Source organism: Triturus cristatus, chromosome 1_2, assembly GCF_964204655.1.
Source record: "Triturus cristatus chromosome 1_2, aTriCri1.1, whole genome shotgun sequence".
Taxonomy (NCBI): Eukaryota; Metazoa; Chordata; class Amphibia; order Caudata; family Salamandridae; genus Triturus; species Triturus cristatus.
The window spans coordinates 1,194,398,273-1,194,412,973 of record NC_140580.1 but is presented as its reverse complement, the minus strand read 5'-3'; the positions used below and the strand labels follow the sequence as shown (position 1 = coordinate 1,194,412,973).

General features: G+C 51.1%; 1 protein-coding gene across 9 annotated transcripts in view; it reads left to right on the top strand.

Moving 5' to 3' along the window:
- The window catches only part of EEIG1 (estrogen-induced osteoclastogenesis regulator 1), a 743,239-nt gene that overhangs the window by 459,751 nt on the left and 268,787 nt on the right, over window positions 1–14,701 (top strand). For all 9 annotated transcript variants that reach the window (XR_014965472.1, XM_085614167.1, XM_085614162.1 and 6 more), the window contains one exon: window positions 7,093–7,214. Coding sequence is in view for 8 of the 9 variants with exons in the window: in XM_085614167.1 (XP_085470293.1) it covers window positions 7,093–7,214 (122 nt within the window). In the remaining variant the exon portion in view is untranslated. The remainder of the gene's footprint in view (window positions 1–7,092; window positions 7,215–14,701) is intronic.

Here is a 14,701-nt window from a genome sequence, read left to right as displayed (position 1 = left end):
AATTCGGGAGATTTGAGGTGATCAAGAGTGTTTTGACTCTTTGCTCACGAGGACCAGGAGGCATCGACGATGACCAGCAGCTGGATTCGGAGTGTCCCACGACGTCTGCAGCTTACTGAGGTGTGGGCAACCGGATTGGAGCCAAAATGCCTTGGCAACAGCAAGTCTCGTGGAAAGTGAATAAAGTCAGCGGTGCAGACCAGCAAGGTCTGAGGGACTCACCCAGTGAGGGTAGGCCTGGAGCAACCAGGGGAGCCCTTTGGTTCAAAGAAAAAGTCTTCGGGGGACCCACAAGCCAACGGGCAAGGGATCGCGAAGACACCTCGTGAGGGAATGCTTCACAGGAGCCCATGGTCACTCGGGACGGGGTAGGCCTCTGATTTTCGCTGCAAAACCTGCTGGAGGTTTGGGCCACAAATGGTCCAAAGCACAAGTTCGTAGAACGTTGTGAAGGGGTTGCACTCGACAATAGTGCACGGTACCCCGGTATTGCTGTTCCTCATGACTCGTGGGGTCCACTCACCACAGTTTTGCTGGGGACTTACAATGGCCGTCGAGAAGTCAGGAAATCCACTTCCGGGCTGCAGGGACTTCGGACTCCAGTGGGAGCAGGAAAGTTTGCGCCCGTTGATTAGAGTTTTTGATGCCTGCCAAGCAGGGGAGTCACTCCTTGACTCCAAAGGAGATTCTTCTGTCTCCCAAAGGTAGTGGAACGTCGAAGGGCCAGGATTCTTCTTGTAAAGCGTCGTCCAGGGTTATCTAGCAAGGTTTCCCTATCTTATACTAAAGGTAGAGGAGGGACTAGCTCTATGACCACTCCTCTGGGAGGGTCAGGGTAGGGGGTGGTTACACCCACTTCCCTTTGTCCAGTTTCACGCCAGAGCAGGGACAGGTAGCCCCTGAACCGGTTTGAGCTGGCATTTGCACAGAGGAGGCTACTGCTCCCCCAGTGCAGGACTTCAAAACACTCTAGAAGTGCACCCACCCAGCCCCAATACACTAAATCCTGTCTGGAAGGTAGTGACACCTCCCTGTGACAGGATGCCTATTGTTGGGCCTCCTCCACTGCGAGTTTCGGTCAGCAGCAGTAGGGCAGCCCAGTGTCTAGTCTGGTGGCATCCATTTTGTGATGCCAGGGCTCTTTCAGATTTCTACTGTGTTACCACAGAAGGTACATGTCGTCCCCTCTAGAAGGGTGGGATCATACTCCCACACGAGTTACTGGTGTGGGGGTATGAATCCAAGTTGTTTGACACCAAACACGACATGTTTTGATGCAGTCATTCCAAAGTTAGCATTTACAGGGAGGTTATAATGCACTTAAGAGTATATGGTTTAACCGCATCCACAAACAGTCACAGAGAATAGACTCTGCCAACTGCAGAGGGGTCCTGCTCATGCAGAGGCACCCCCTCACATTGTAAACCAAGCACCCTGCCCTCAGGATTGATAGGGCCTGCCTTAGGGGTGACTGATAGGTTTATATGTGTGTGTATGGTGAGATATAGGAACCTATACCCCAGTGAGGAGTGCTAACACTACCTCACCCAGGCTGCAGTAGCAGGCCTGTGGTGTCAGATTTTGTCTGCTTCCCAGGGGTGGCATAATACAAGCTTCAGCCCCTGGTAGGCCTGTGAAGTACCTATGCCCTTAGTACCTAAGGTAACATATACTAGGGGCTCATAAGGTACCACAGTATCCAGTCACTAGTGCATCTAATATGCACGCCAAGTCGTTTAAGGGAGAAAGCAGGTAGGCTGGGGTCCTGGATAGCAGGATCCCAGCCAGACTAGTCAAAAACCATCAAAACACCAGGAAAAAAGTGGGGGCAACCATGTAGTCAGTTTCCATCCTCCTACACAGGAGCTCAGTGTGAAGGGTCTAGTGCAGTTAGCCCAGATTAAGAATCCAGTGCAGAGAACTCGGGGTGAATGATCTGATGTCAGGAGCTCAGTATGACGGATCTGATTCCAGGAGCTTAGTGTGAAGGATATGATTCCAGGAGCTCAGTGTGAAGGATCTGATTCCAGGAGCTCAGTGTGAAGGATCCGATGCCAGGAGTTCAGTGTGAAGGATCTGATACCAGGAGCTTAGTGTGAAGGATCCAATGCCGGGAGCTCAGTGTGAAGGATCCGATGCCAGGAGTTCAGTGTGAAGGATCTGATACCAGGAGCTTAGTGTGAAGGATCCAATGCCGGGAGCTCAGTGTGAAGGATCCGATGCCAGTAGCTGAGTTTGAAGAATCTGATGCAGCTATCCAAAATTAAGGATCCAGTGCAGAGACCTCAGTGTGAAGAATACAATGCCTGGAGCTCAGTGTGAAGGATGTGATGCATCTAGCCCAAATTAAGGATCCAGTGCAGAGAGCTCAGTGTGAAGGATCAGATGGCGGGAGCTCAGTGTGAAGGATCAGATGGCGGGAGCTCAGTGTGAAGGATCTGATACCTAGAGCTCAGTGTGAAGGATCTGATACCAGGAGCTCAGTGTGAAGGATCCAATGCCGGGAACTCAGTGTGAAGAATCTGATGCAGCTAGTCCAGATTAGGGATCCAGTGCAGGGAGCTCAGTGTGAAGGATCTGATACCAGGAGCCCAGTGTGAAGGATCCGATGCCAGGAGCTCCGTGTAAAGGATCCAATGCCGGGAGCTCAGTGTGAAGGATCTGATGCCAGGAGCTCAGTGTGAAGGATCTGATGCAGCTAGTCCAGATTAGGGATCCAGTGCAGAGAGCTCAGTGTGAAGTATCCGATGCCAGGAGCTCAGTGTGAAGGATCTGACTCCAGGAGATCAGTGTGAAGGATCCGATGCCAGTAGCTCAGTGTGAAGGATCCAATGCCAGGAGCTCAGTGTGAAGTATCCAATGCCAGGAGCTCAGTGTGAAGGATCTGATACCAGGAGCTCAGTGTGAAGGATCCAACGCCAGGAGCTCAGTGTGAAGGATCCAATACCGGGAGCTCAGTCTGAAGGATTCAGTGCCAGGAGCTCAGTGTGAAGGATCCAATTTCGTGAGCTCAGTGTGAAGGATCCAATGCCGGGAGCTCAGTGTGAAGGATCCAATTCCGGGAGCTCAGTGTGAAGGATGTGATACCAGGAGCTCAGTGTGAAGGATGTGATACCAGGAGCTCAGTGTGAAGGATCCGATGCCAGGAGCTCAGTGTGAAGGATCCAATGCCGGGAGCACAGTGTGAAGGATCCAATGCCGGGAGCTCAGTGTGAAGGATCTGATGCCGGGAGCTCAGTGTGAAGGATCCAATGCCAGGAGCTCAGTGTGATTTATCCAATCCTGGGAGCTCAGTGTGAAGGATCTGATACCAGTAGCTCAGTGTGAAGGATCCGATGCCAGGAGCTCAGTGTGAAGGATCCGATGCCAGGAGCTCAGTGTGAAGGATCCAATGCCAGGAGCTCAGTGTGAAGGATCTGATGCCAGGAGCTCAGTGTGAAGGATCCGATGCCAGGAGCTCAGTGTGAAGGATCCAATGCCAGGAGCTCAGTGTGAAGGATCCAATGCCGGGAGCTCAGTGTGAAGGATCTGATGCTGGGAGCTCAGTGTGAAGGATCCAATGCCAGGAGCTCAGTGTGATTTATCCAATCCTGGGAGCTCAGTGTGAAGGATCTGATACCAGTAGCTCAGTGTGAAGGATCCGATGCCAGGAGCTCAGTGTGAAGGATCCAATGGCAGGAGCTCAGTGTGAAGGATCTGATGCCAGGAGCTCAGTGTGAAGGATCCAATGCCAGGAGCTCAGTGTGAAGGATCCAATGCCGGGAGCTCAGTGTGAAGGATCTGATGCTGGGAGCTCAGTGTGAAGGATCCAATGGCAGGAGCTCAGTGTGAAGGATCCAATGCCAGGAGCTCAGTGTGAAGGATCCAATGCCGGGAGCTCAGTGTGAAGGATCTGATGCGGGGAGCTCAGTGTGAAGGATCCAATGCCAGGAGCTCAGTGTGATTTATCCAATCCTGGGAGCTCAGTGTGAAGGATCCGATGCCAGGAGCTCAGTGTGAAGGATCCGATGCTAGGAGCTCAGTGTGAAGGATCCAATGCCAGGAGCTCAGTGTGAAGGATCTGATGCCAGGAGCTCAGTGTGAAGGATCTGATGCCAGGAGCTCAGTGTGAAGGATCCGATGCCAGGAGTTCAGTGTGACGGCTCCAGCACAAATGCCTCAAGCGTAAAAGATACGGAGTACAGGAAGCCCAGGGGATTGATCCAGTGTAGAGCTGCTGTGCTAAGATGCTCTCCTGGATCTACCACAGACCTCCCTCCCCCACTCCGTGCACCCCCAGCAGCAACAGTGCTGCAGCAGTGTTAAGAGTGGGGGTGCTCTAATCCATGTTACATCACTGAAGCCATAGGGATTGTGAAAGCTCCATGCGCAACACAAAGAACAAGTGTGACCAATGAGCCACGCTTACTCCATAGGAGTCTGCCAGAGGGTAAAACAACTGTTACAACGCATGAGTTACAACGCATGCCATCACCCTGCATGTCATTACAATGAGAAAGGCTTGCTGCAGGGGGTAGACAGTGTTGGATTTAACTCCAACACCTTCCCTACTGTTGCACTCCCTGGAGTTGGAATAGCAAATTATACTGTTCCAACTTCCAGTGCACCCCCGACAGCAAGTTGAGTTAAAGGTATGCGTTGTAATTGCATGCGTTGTAACGTCCTACAACCCTGCCAGAGGACTAATGTGCATGGGGTGATGCATTCTGGGGCACATTGCCCAAATATATGGCTGCAGCATGGTGTTGGGGGGGTACTACTCTTTGCAGGCGGCACAATGTCCTCTTGAAATGGCCACGAGTTTGCATCCGACCTGCAGTTTTGCTGCTAAACAATATGGACATCCAGCAATAATGTGTGGAAATCCGGGTTTCGCACATATTTATCATTTGAGCATCACACAAGTGTCTTGGTTTGTTTTGATCCTGTTAAAACCTTTATTTCCATCACACTTCAGAATTATGTAAACATGGCTTCCTACAGCCTTTGTGTTCACACTTCCTGTACCCCACAAAATCACTGCTTGCCTCATTTTTCCAAATTCCTTCCATTTGCAGTCAGTGAAAGGATTCTCCATTTTGAAAGAATAAGCAGCTCTTTGTCAGAAAATATTGCCTCTCTCTTTGTGCAAACACCCAATGCCACAAACTAAAAACAAAAATGTGAGGGCTTTATGGCTCATTCTCCCCTGAGCACCTCCTGCACCCCTGCTTCCAGGCCCCGTCCTAAAGTGATCAAGCAGCTGGGGCCGATGCTGGCCATACCTGCTGGCGCTGATGCTGCTCGTTACACGGCTGCTGGCGCTGATGCTGCTCATTACTGCTGGTGCTGCTCTTTACACGGCTGCTGGTGCTGATGCTGCTCATTACTGCTGGTGCTGATGCTGCTCGTTACTGCTGATGCTGCTCTTTACACGGCTGCTGGTGCTGATGCTGCTCATTACTGCTGGTGCTGATGCTGCTCATTATTGCTGGTGCTGATGCTGCTAGTTACTGCTGGTGCTGCTCATTACTACTGGTGCTGATGCTGCTCCTTACTGCTGGTGCTGCTCGTTACTACTGGTGCTGCTCATTACTACTGGTGCTGATGTCGCTCATTACTGGTGGTGCTGATGCTGCTCGTTACTGCTGGTGCTGCTCGTTACTACTGGTGCTGATGCTGCTCATTACTGCTGGTGCTGCTCGTTACTACTGGTGCTGATGCTGCTCATTACTACTGGTGCTGATGCTCATTACATGGCTGCTTGCACTGATGTCACTCAGTACTGCTTGCGCTCATGCTGCTCATTACTGCTGGTGCTGCTTGTTACTACTGGTGCTGCTCATTACTGCTGGTGCTGATGCTGCTCATTACTGCTTGCACTGATGCTGCTCATTACTGCTGGTGCTGATGCTGCTCATTACTGCTGGTGCTGATGCTGCTCATTACTGCTGATGCTGTTCGTAGTTTCACGGCTGCTGGCGCTGATGCTGCTCATTACTGCTGGTGCTGATGCTGCTCATTACTGCTGATGCTGCTTGTTACTGCTGGTGCTGCTCGTTACTACTGGTGCTGATGCTGCTCATTACTACTGGTGCTGATGCTGCTCATTACTACTGATGCTGATGCTCATTACACGGCTGCTTGCACTGATGTCGCTCATTAATGCTGGTGCTGATGCTGCTCATTACTGCTTGCACTTATACTGCTCATTACTGCTGGTGCTGCTCGTTACACAGCTGCTTGCACTGATGCTGCTCATTACTGCTGGTGCTGATGCTGCTCGTTACACGGCTTCTGGCGCAGATGCTGCTAATTACTGCTGGTGCTGATGCTGCTCATTACTGCTGATGCTGCTTGTTACATTACTGCTGGTGCTGATGCTACTCATTACTGCTGGTGCTGCTCATTACTGCTGGTGCTGATGATACTCATTACTGCTGGTGCTGATGCTGCTCATTACTGCTGGTGCTGCTCGTTACTACTGGTGTTGATGCTGCTCGTTACTGCTGGTGCTGCTCATTACTACTGGTGCTGATGCTGCTCATTACTGCTGGTGCTGATGCTCATTACACGGCTGCTTGCACTGATGTCGCTCATTACTGCTGGTGCTGATGCTGCTCATTACTGCTTGCACTTATGCTGCTCATTACTGCTGGTGCTACTAGTTACACTGCTCGTTGCACTGATGCTGCTCATTACTGCTGATGCTGCTCATTACTGCTGGTGCTGCTCGTTACACGGCTGCTTGCACTGATGCTGCTCATTACTGCTGGTGCTGATTCTGCTCGTTATACGGCTGCTTGCACTGATGCTGCTTATTACTGCTGGTGCTAATGCTGCTCGTTACAGGGCTGCTTGCACTGATGCTGCTCATTACTACTGGTGCTGATGCTGCTCATTACTGCTGGTGCTGATTCTGCTCATTACTGCTGGTGCTGATTACTGCGGATACTGCTTATTACACGGCTGCTTGCACTGATGCTGCTCATTACACGGCTGCTGGTGCTGCTCATTACTGCTGGTGCTGCTCGTTACTGCTGGCACTGATGCTGCTCGTTACTGCTGGCACTGATGCTGCTCATTTCATCCCTCATGCTTTTGTCTTTGTAGGAGGAAGACAGACTCGGTAGAAAGTCGCCCCTCCTGGGTCGATGACACGCGGATGGACGCTGATGATATTGTGGAAAAGATCGTCCAAAGTCAAGATTTTACTGATGTCGGTGACAAGGAAGGTGTGTGGGTGTGTGGAGGTGACGGACCCTGGGGGGGTGGGGGGGTTTCAGCAAGTTGTGAGGCCTCCAGGCCTGGAAGTGGGGGTGAGGGCAGTGGTACTCCTTCTCTTCTGAAGCGGAAGTGAGACACGCCACATAAGGAGAGTAAGAGACAGCAGAGAAGCTCATTACTGCAGAGAGAGACAGCAGAGAAGCTCTTCACTGCAGAGTGAGACAGCAGAGAAGCTCTTTACTGCAGAGAGAGACAGCAGAGAAGCTCTTTACTGCAGAGAGAGACAGCAGAGATCTCTTTACTGCAGAGAGAGCGAGAGAGAGACAGCAGAGAAGCTCCTCACTGCAGAGTGAGAGACAGCAGAGAAGCTCCTCACTGCAGAGTGAGAGACAGCAGAGAAGCTCCTCACTGCAGAGTGAGAGACAGCAGAGAAGCTCCTCACTGCAGAGTGAGAGACAGCAGAGAAGCTCCTCACTGCAGAGTGAGAGTCAGCAGAGAAGCTCTTTACTGCAAAGAGAGAGACAGCAGAGAAGCTCTTTACTGCAGTGGGAGAGACAGCAGAGAAGCTCTTTACTGCAGTGGGAGAGACAGCAGAGAAGCTCTTCACTGCAGAGTGAGAGACAGCAGAGAAGCTCTTCACTGCAGAGTGAGAGACAGCAGAGAAGCTCTTCACTGCAGAGTGAGAGACAGAAGAGAAGCTCTTTACTGCGCAGAGAGAGACAGCAGAGAAGCTCTTCACTGCAGAGTGAGAGACAGCAGAGAAGCTCTTTACTGCAGAGTGAGAGGCAGCAGAGAAGCTCTTTACTGCAGAGAGTGAGACAGCAGAGAAGCTCTTCACTGCAGAGTGAGACAGCAGAGAAGCTCTTTAATGCAGAGAGAGACAGCAGAGAAGCTCTTCACTGCAGAGTGAGAGTCAGCAGAGAAGCTCTTTACTGCAAAGAGAGACAGCAGAGAAGCTCATCACTGCAGAGTGAGACAGCAGAGATCTCTTTACTGTAGAGAGTGAGACAGCAGAGAAGCTCTGCACTGCAGAGTGAGACAGCAGAGATCTCTTTACTGTAGAGAGAGAGAGAGAGAAAGACAGCAGAGAAGCTCTTCACTGCAGAGAGAGACAGCAGAGAAGCTCCTCACTGCAGAGTGAGAGACAGCAGAGAAGCTCTTCACTGTAGAGTGAGACAGCAGAGAAGCTCTTCACTGCAGAGTGAGAGACAGCAGAGAACCTCTTCACTGCAGAGTGAGAGACAGAGAAGCTCTTCACTGCAGAGAGTGAGACAGCAGAGAAGCTCTTCACTGCAGAGTGAGACAGCAGAGAAGCTCTTTACTGCAGAGAGAGACAGCAGAGATCTCTTTACTGCAGAGAGAGAGACAGCAGAGAAGCTCTTCACTGCAGAGAGTGAGACAGCAGAGAAGCTCTTCACTGCAGAGTGAGACAGCAGAGAAGCGCTTCACTGCAGAGTGAGACAGCATAGATCTCTTTACTGTAGAGAGAGAGAGTGACAGCAGAGAAGCTCTTTACTGCAGAGTGAGAGTCAGCAGAGATCTCTTTACTGCAGAGAGAGAGACAGCAGAGAAGCTCTTCACTGCAGAGAGTGAGACAGCAGAGAAGCTCTTCACTGCAGAGTGAGACAGCAGAGAAGCTCTTTACTGCAGAGAGAGACAGCAGAGATCTCTTTACTGTAGAGAGAGAGAAAGACAGCAGAGAAGCTCTTCACTGCAGAGAGAGACAGCAGAGAAGCTCTTCACTGCAGAGTGAGAGACAGCAGAGAAGCTCTTCACTGCAGAGTGAGAGACAGCAGAGAAGCTCTTTACTGCAGAGAGAGACAGCCGAGATCTCTTTACTGCAGAGAGAGCGAGAGAGAGACAGCAGAGAAGCTCCTCACTGCAGAGTGAGAGACAGCAGAGAAGCTCTTCACTGCAGAGTGAGAGACAGCAGAGAAGCTCTTCACTGCAGAGTGAGAGACCGCAGAGAAGCTCTTCACTGCAGAGTGAGAGACCGCAGAGAAGCTCTTCACTGCAGAGTGAGAGACAGCAGAGAAGCTCTTCACTGCAGAGTGAGAGACCGCAGAGAAGCTCTTCACTGCAGAGAGAGACAGCAGAGAAGCTCTTCACTGCAGAGTGTGAGACAGCAGAGAAGCTCTTCACTGCAGAGTGAGAGTCAGCAGAGAAGCTCTTTACTGCAATGAGAGACAGCAGAGATCTCTTCACTGTAGAGTGAGACAGCAGAGAAGCTCTTCACTGCAGAGTGAGAGACAGCAGAGAACCTCTTCACTGCAGAGTGAGAGACAGCAGAGAAGGTCTTCACTGCAGAGTGAGAGACAGCAGAGAAGGTCTTCACTGCAGAGTGAGAGACAGCAGAGATCTCTTTACTGCAGAGAGAGAGACAGCAGAGAAGCTCTTCACTGCAGAGTGTGAGACAGCAGAGAAGCTCTTCACTGCAGAGTGAGAGACAGCAGAGAAGCTCTTTACTGCAAAGAGAGAGACAGCAGAGAAGCTCTTCACTGCAGAGTGTGAGACAGCAGAGAAGCTCTTCACTGCAGAGTGAGAGTCAGCAGAGAAGCTCTTTACTGCAATGAGAGACAGCAGAGATCTCTTCACTGTAGAGTGAGACAGCAGAGAAGCTCTTCACTGCAGAGTGAGAGACAGCAGAGAACCTCTTCACTGCAGAGTGAGAGACAGCAGAGAAGCTCTTCACTGCAGAGTGAGAGACAGCAGAGAAGCTCTTTACTGCAGAGAGAGAGACAGCAGAGAAGCTCTTCACTGCAGAGTGAGAGACAGCAGAGAAGCTCTCTACTGCAGAGTGAGAGACAGCAGAGAAGCTCTCTACTGCAGAGTGAGAGGCAGAAGAGAAGCTCTTTATTGCAGTGGGAGAGACAGCAGAGAAGCTCTCTACTGCAGAGTGAGAGGCAGAAGAGAAGCTCTTTACTGCAGAGAGAGAGACAGCAGAGAAGCTCTTCACTGCAGAGAGTGAGACAGCAGAGAAGCTCTTCACTGCAGAGTGAGACAGCAGAGAAGCTCTTTACTGCAGAGAGAGACAGCAGAGATCTCTTTACTGCAGAGAGAGAGACAGCAGAGAAGCTCTTCACTGCAGAGTGAGAGACAGCAGAGAAGCTCTTCACTGCAGAGTGAGAGACCGCAGAGAAGCTCTCTACTGCAGAGTGAGAGACCGCAGAGAAGCTCTTCACTGCAGAGTGAGAGACAGCAGAGAAGCTCTTTACTGCAGAGAGAGAGACAGCAGAGAAGCTCTTCACTGCAGAGAGTGAGACAGCAGAGAAGCTCTTCACTGCAGAGTGAGACAGCAGAGAAGCTCTTTACTGCAGAGAGAGACAGCAGAGATCTCTTTACTGCAGAGAGAGAGACAGCAGAGAAGCTCTTCACTGCAGAGTGAGAGACAGCAGAGAAGCTCTTCACTGCAGAGTGAGAGACAGCAGAGAAGCTCTCTACTGCAGAGTGAGAGACCGCAGAGAAGCTCTTCACTGCAGAGTGAGAGACAGCAGAGAAGCTCTTTACTGCAGAGTGAGAGACAGCAGAGAAGCTCTTTACTGCAGAGAGAGAGACAGCAGAGAAGCTCTTCACTGCAGAGTGAGAGTCAGCAGAGAAGCTCTTTACTGCAATGAGAGACAGCAGAGATCTCTTCACTGTAGAGTGAGACAGCAGAGAAGCTCTTCACTGCAGAGTGAGAGACAGCAGAGAACCTCTTCACTGCAGAGTGAGAGACAGCAGAGAACCTCTTCACTGCAGAGTGAGAGACAGCAGAGAAGCTCTTCACTGCAGAGTGAGAGACAGCAGAGAAGCTCTTTACTGCAGAGAGAGAGACAGCAGAGAAGCTCTTCACTGCAGAGTGAGAGACAGCAGAGAAGCTCTCTACTGCAGAGTGAGAGACAGCAGAGAAGCTCTCTACTGCAGAGTGAGAGGCAGAAGAGAAGCTCTTCACTGCAGAGTGAGAGACAGCAGAGAAGCTCTTTACTGCAGTGGGAGAGACAGCAGAGAAGCTCTTTACTGCAGAGTGAGAGACAGCAGAGAAGCTCTTCACTGCAGAGTGAGAGACAGCAGATAAGCTCTTTGCTGCAGTGGGAGAGACAGCAGAGAAGCTCTTTACTGCAGTGGGAGAGACAGCAGAGAAGCTCTTCACTGCAGAGTGAGAGACAGCAGAGAAGCTCTTCACTGCAGAGTGAGAGACAGCAGAGAAGCTCTTCACTGCAGAGTGAGAGACAGCAGAGAAGCTCTTCACTGCAGAGTGAGAGACAGCAGAGAAGCTCTTCACTGCAGAGTAAGAGACAGCAGAGAAGCTCTTCACTGCAGAGTGAGAGACAGCAGAGAAGCTCTTCACTGCAGAGTGAGAGACAGCAGAGAAGCTCTTCACTGCAGAGTGAGAGACAGCAGAGAAGCTCTTCACTGCAGAGTGAGAGACAGCAGAGAAGCTCTTCACTGTAGAGTGAGAGACAGCAGAGAAGCTCTTCACTGCAGAGTGAGAGGCAGAAGAGAAGCTCTTCACTGCAGTGGGAGAGACAGCAGAGAAGCTCTCTACTGCAGAGAGAGAGAGACAGCAGAGAAGTTCTTTACTTCAGAGAGAAAGAGACAGCAGAGAAGCTCTTTACTTCAGAGAGAGAGAGCAGAGATCTCTTTACTGCAGAGAGAGAGAGAGAGCGCAGAGAAGCTCTTCACTGCAGAGTGAGAGACAGCAGAGAAGCTCTTTACTGCAGAAAGAGACAGCATAGATTTCTTTACTGTAGAGAGAGAGTGACAGCAGAGAAGCTCTTCACTGCAGAGTGAGAGACCGCAGAGAAGCTCTTTACTGCAAAGAGAGACAGCAGAGATCTCTTTACTGCAGAGAGAGAGACAGCAGAGAAGCTCTTCACTGCAGAGTGAGAGACAGCAGAGAAGCTCTTCACTGCAGAGAGAGAGAGACAGCAGAGAAGTTCTTTACTTCAGAGAGAGAGAGCAGAGATCTCTATACTAGAAATAGAGGGACAGCAGAGAATCTTTACTGCAGAGTGAGAGACCGCAGAGAAGCTCTTTACTGCAGATTGAGAGACAGCAATGGCGCTCTTCACTGCAGAGTGAGAGACAGCAGAAAAACTGTACTTCAGAGTGAGAGACAGAAAAGATCTCTTTACTGCAGAGATACAGCAGAGAAGCTCTTCACTGCAGAGAGAGAGAGAGATAGCAGAGAAGCTCTCTACTGCAGAGAGAGATAGCAGAGAAGCTCTTTACTGCAGAGAGAGAGACAGCAGAGAAGCTCTTCACTGCAGAGTGAGAGACAGCAGAGAAGCTCTTCACTGCAGAGTGAGAGACCACAGAGAAGCTCTTTACTGCAATGAGAGACAGCAGAGATCTCTTCACTGCAGAGTGAGAGGCAGAAGAGAAGCTCTTTACTGCAGTGGGAGAGACAGCAGAGAATCTCTCTACTGCAGAGAGAGACAGCAGAGAAGCTCTCTACTGCAGAGAGAGATAGCAGAGAAGCTCTCTACTGCAGAGAGAGACAGCAGGGAAGCTCTTTACTGCAGAGAGAGAGACAGCAGAGAAGCTCTTCCCTGCACACAGAGAGACCGCAGAGAAGCTGTTTACTTCAGAGAAAGAGACAGCAGAGAACCTCGTTACTGCATAGAGGGAGACAGCAGAGATCTCTTTACTGCAAAGAGAGAGACAGCAGAGATCTCTTTACTGCAGAGAGAGACAGCAGAGAAGCTCTTTACTGCAGAGAGAGACAGCAGAGAAGCTCTTCACTGCAGAGTGAGAGACAGCAGAGAAGCTCTTTACTGCAGAGTGAGAGACAGCAGAGAAGCTCTTCACTGCAGAGTGAGAGACAGCAGAGAAGCTCTTCACTGCAGAGTGAGAGACAGCAGAGAAGCTCTTCACTGCAGAGTGAGAGACAGAAGAGAAGCTCTTCACTGCAGAGTGAGAGACAGCAAAGAAGCTCTTCACTGCAGAGTGAGAGACAGAAGAGAAACTCTTTACTGCAGAGTGAGAGACAGAAGAGAAGCTCTTCACTGCAGAGAGAGACAGCAGAGAAGCTCTTCACTGCAGAGTGAGAGACAGCACAGAAGCTCTTCACTGCAGAGTGAGAGACAGCAGAGAAGCTCTTCACTGCAGAGTGAGAGACAGCAGAGAAGCTCTTTACTGCAGTGGGAGAGATAGCAGAGAAGCTCCTCCCTGCACACAGAGAGACAGCAGAGAAGCTGTTTACTTCAGAGAGAGAGACAGCAGAGAACCTCGTTACTGCACAGAGGGAGAGAGCAGAGATCTCTTTACTGCAGAGAGAGACAGCAGAGAAGCTCTTCACTGCAGAGAGAGACAGCAGAGAAGCTCTTCACTGCAGAGTGAGAGACAGCCCAGTGTACATTTTCCTGTAGGTTTCCTGAGCTGCTGCTCTGAGTCTCTCCTACAGGCTGATGGGTGCAAAGCAAAAGCCTTCTTTTCTCTAAGGTAGATTAGATGACATGGCTATAGTGAGTGAGGGCAGCGGGGGCTTTCTTTTGAGTGAATAGGGAACTGAGGCACTGCTGAAGAGTGAGTGACAAATAGAGCACAGAGGCACTGCTGAAGAGCGAGTGACAAATAGAGCACAGAGGCACTGCTGCAGGGCGAGTGATGCACAGAGCACAGAGGCACTGCTGCAGGGTGAGTGACATACAGAGCACAGAGGCACTGCTGCAGGGCTAGTGACATACAGAGCACAGAGGCACTGCTGCAGGGCGAGTGACACACAGAGCACAGAGGCACTGCTGCAGGGTGAGTGACATACAGAGCACAGAGGCACTGCTGCAGGGTGAGTGACATACAGAGCACAGAGGCACTGCTGCAGGGCGAGTGACACACAGAGCACAGAGGCACTGCTGCAGTGCTAGTGACATACAGAGCACAGAGGCACTGCTGCAGTGCTAGTGACATACAGAGCACAGAGTCACTGCTGCAGGGTGAGTGACATACAGAGCACAGAGGCACTGCTGCAGGGCGAGTGACACACAGAGCACAGAGGCACTGCTGCAGTGCTAGTGACATACAGAGCACAGAGGCACTGCTGCAGTGCTAGTGACATACAGAGCACAGAGTCACTGCTGCAGGGTGAGTGACATACAGAGCACAGAGTCACTGCTGCAGGGCTAGTGACATACAGAGCACAGAGGCACTGCTGCAGGGCGAGTGACACACAGAGCACAGAGGCACTGCTGCAGTGCTAGTGACATACAGAGCACAGAGGCACTGCTGCAGTGCTAGTGACATACAGAGCACAGAGTCACTGCTGCAGGGCTAGTGACATACAGAGCACAGAGGCACTGCTGCAGGGCGAGTGACACACAGAGCACAGAGGCACTGCTGCAGTGCTAGTGACATACAGAGCACAGAGGCACTGCTGCAGTGCTAGTGACATACAGAGCACAGAGTCACTGCTGCAGGGTGAGTGACATACAGAGCACAGAGTCACTGCTGCAGGGCTAGTGACATACAGAGCACAGAGGCACTGCTGCAGGGCGAGTGACACACAGAGCACAGAGGC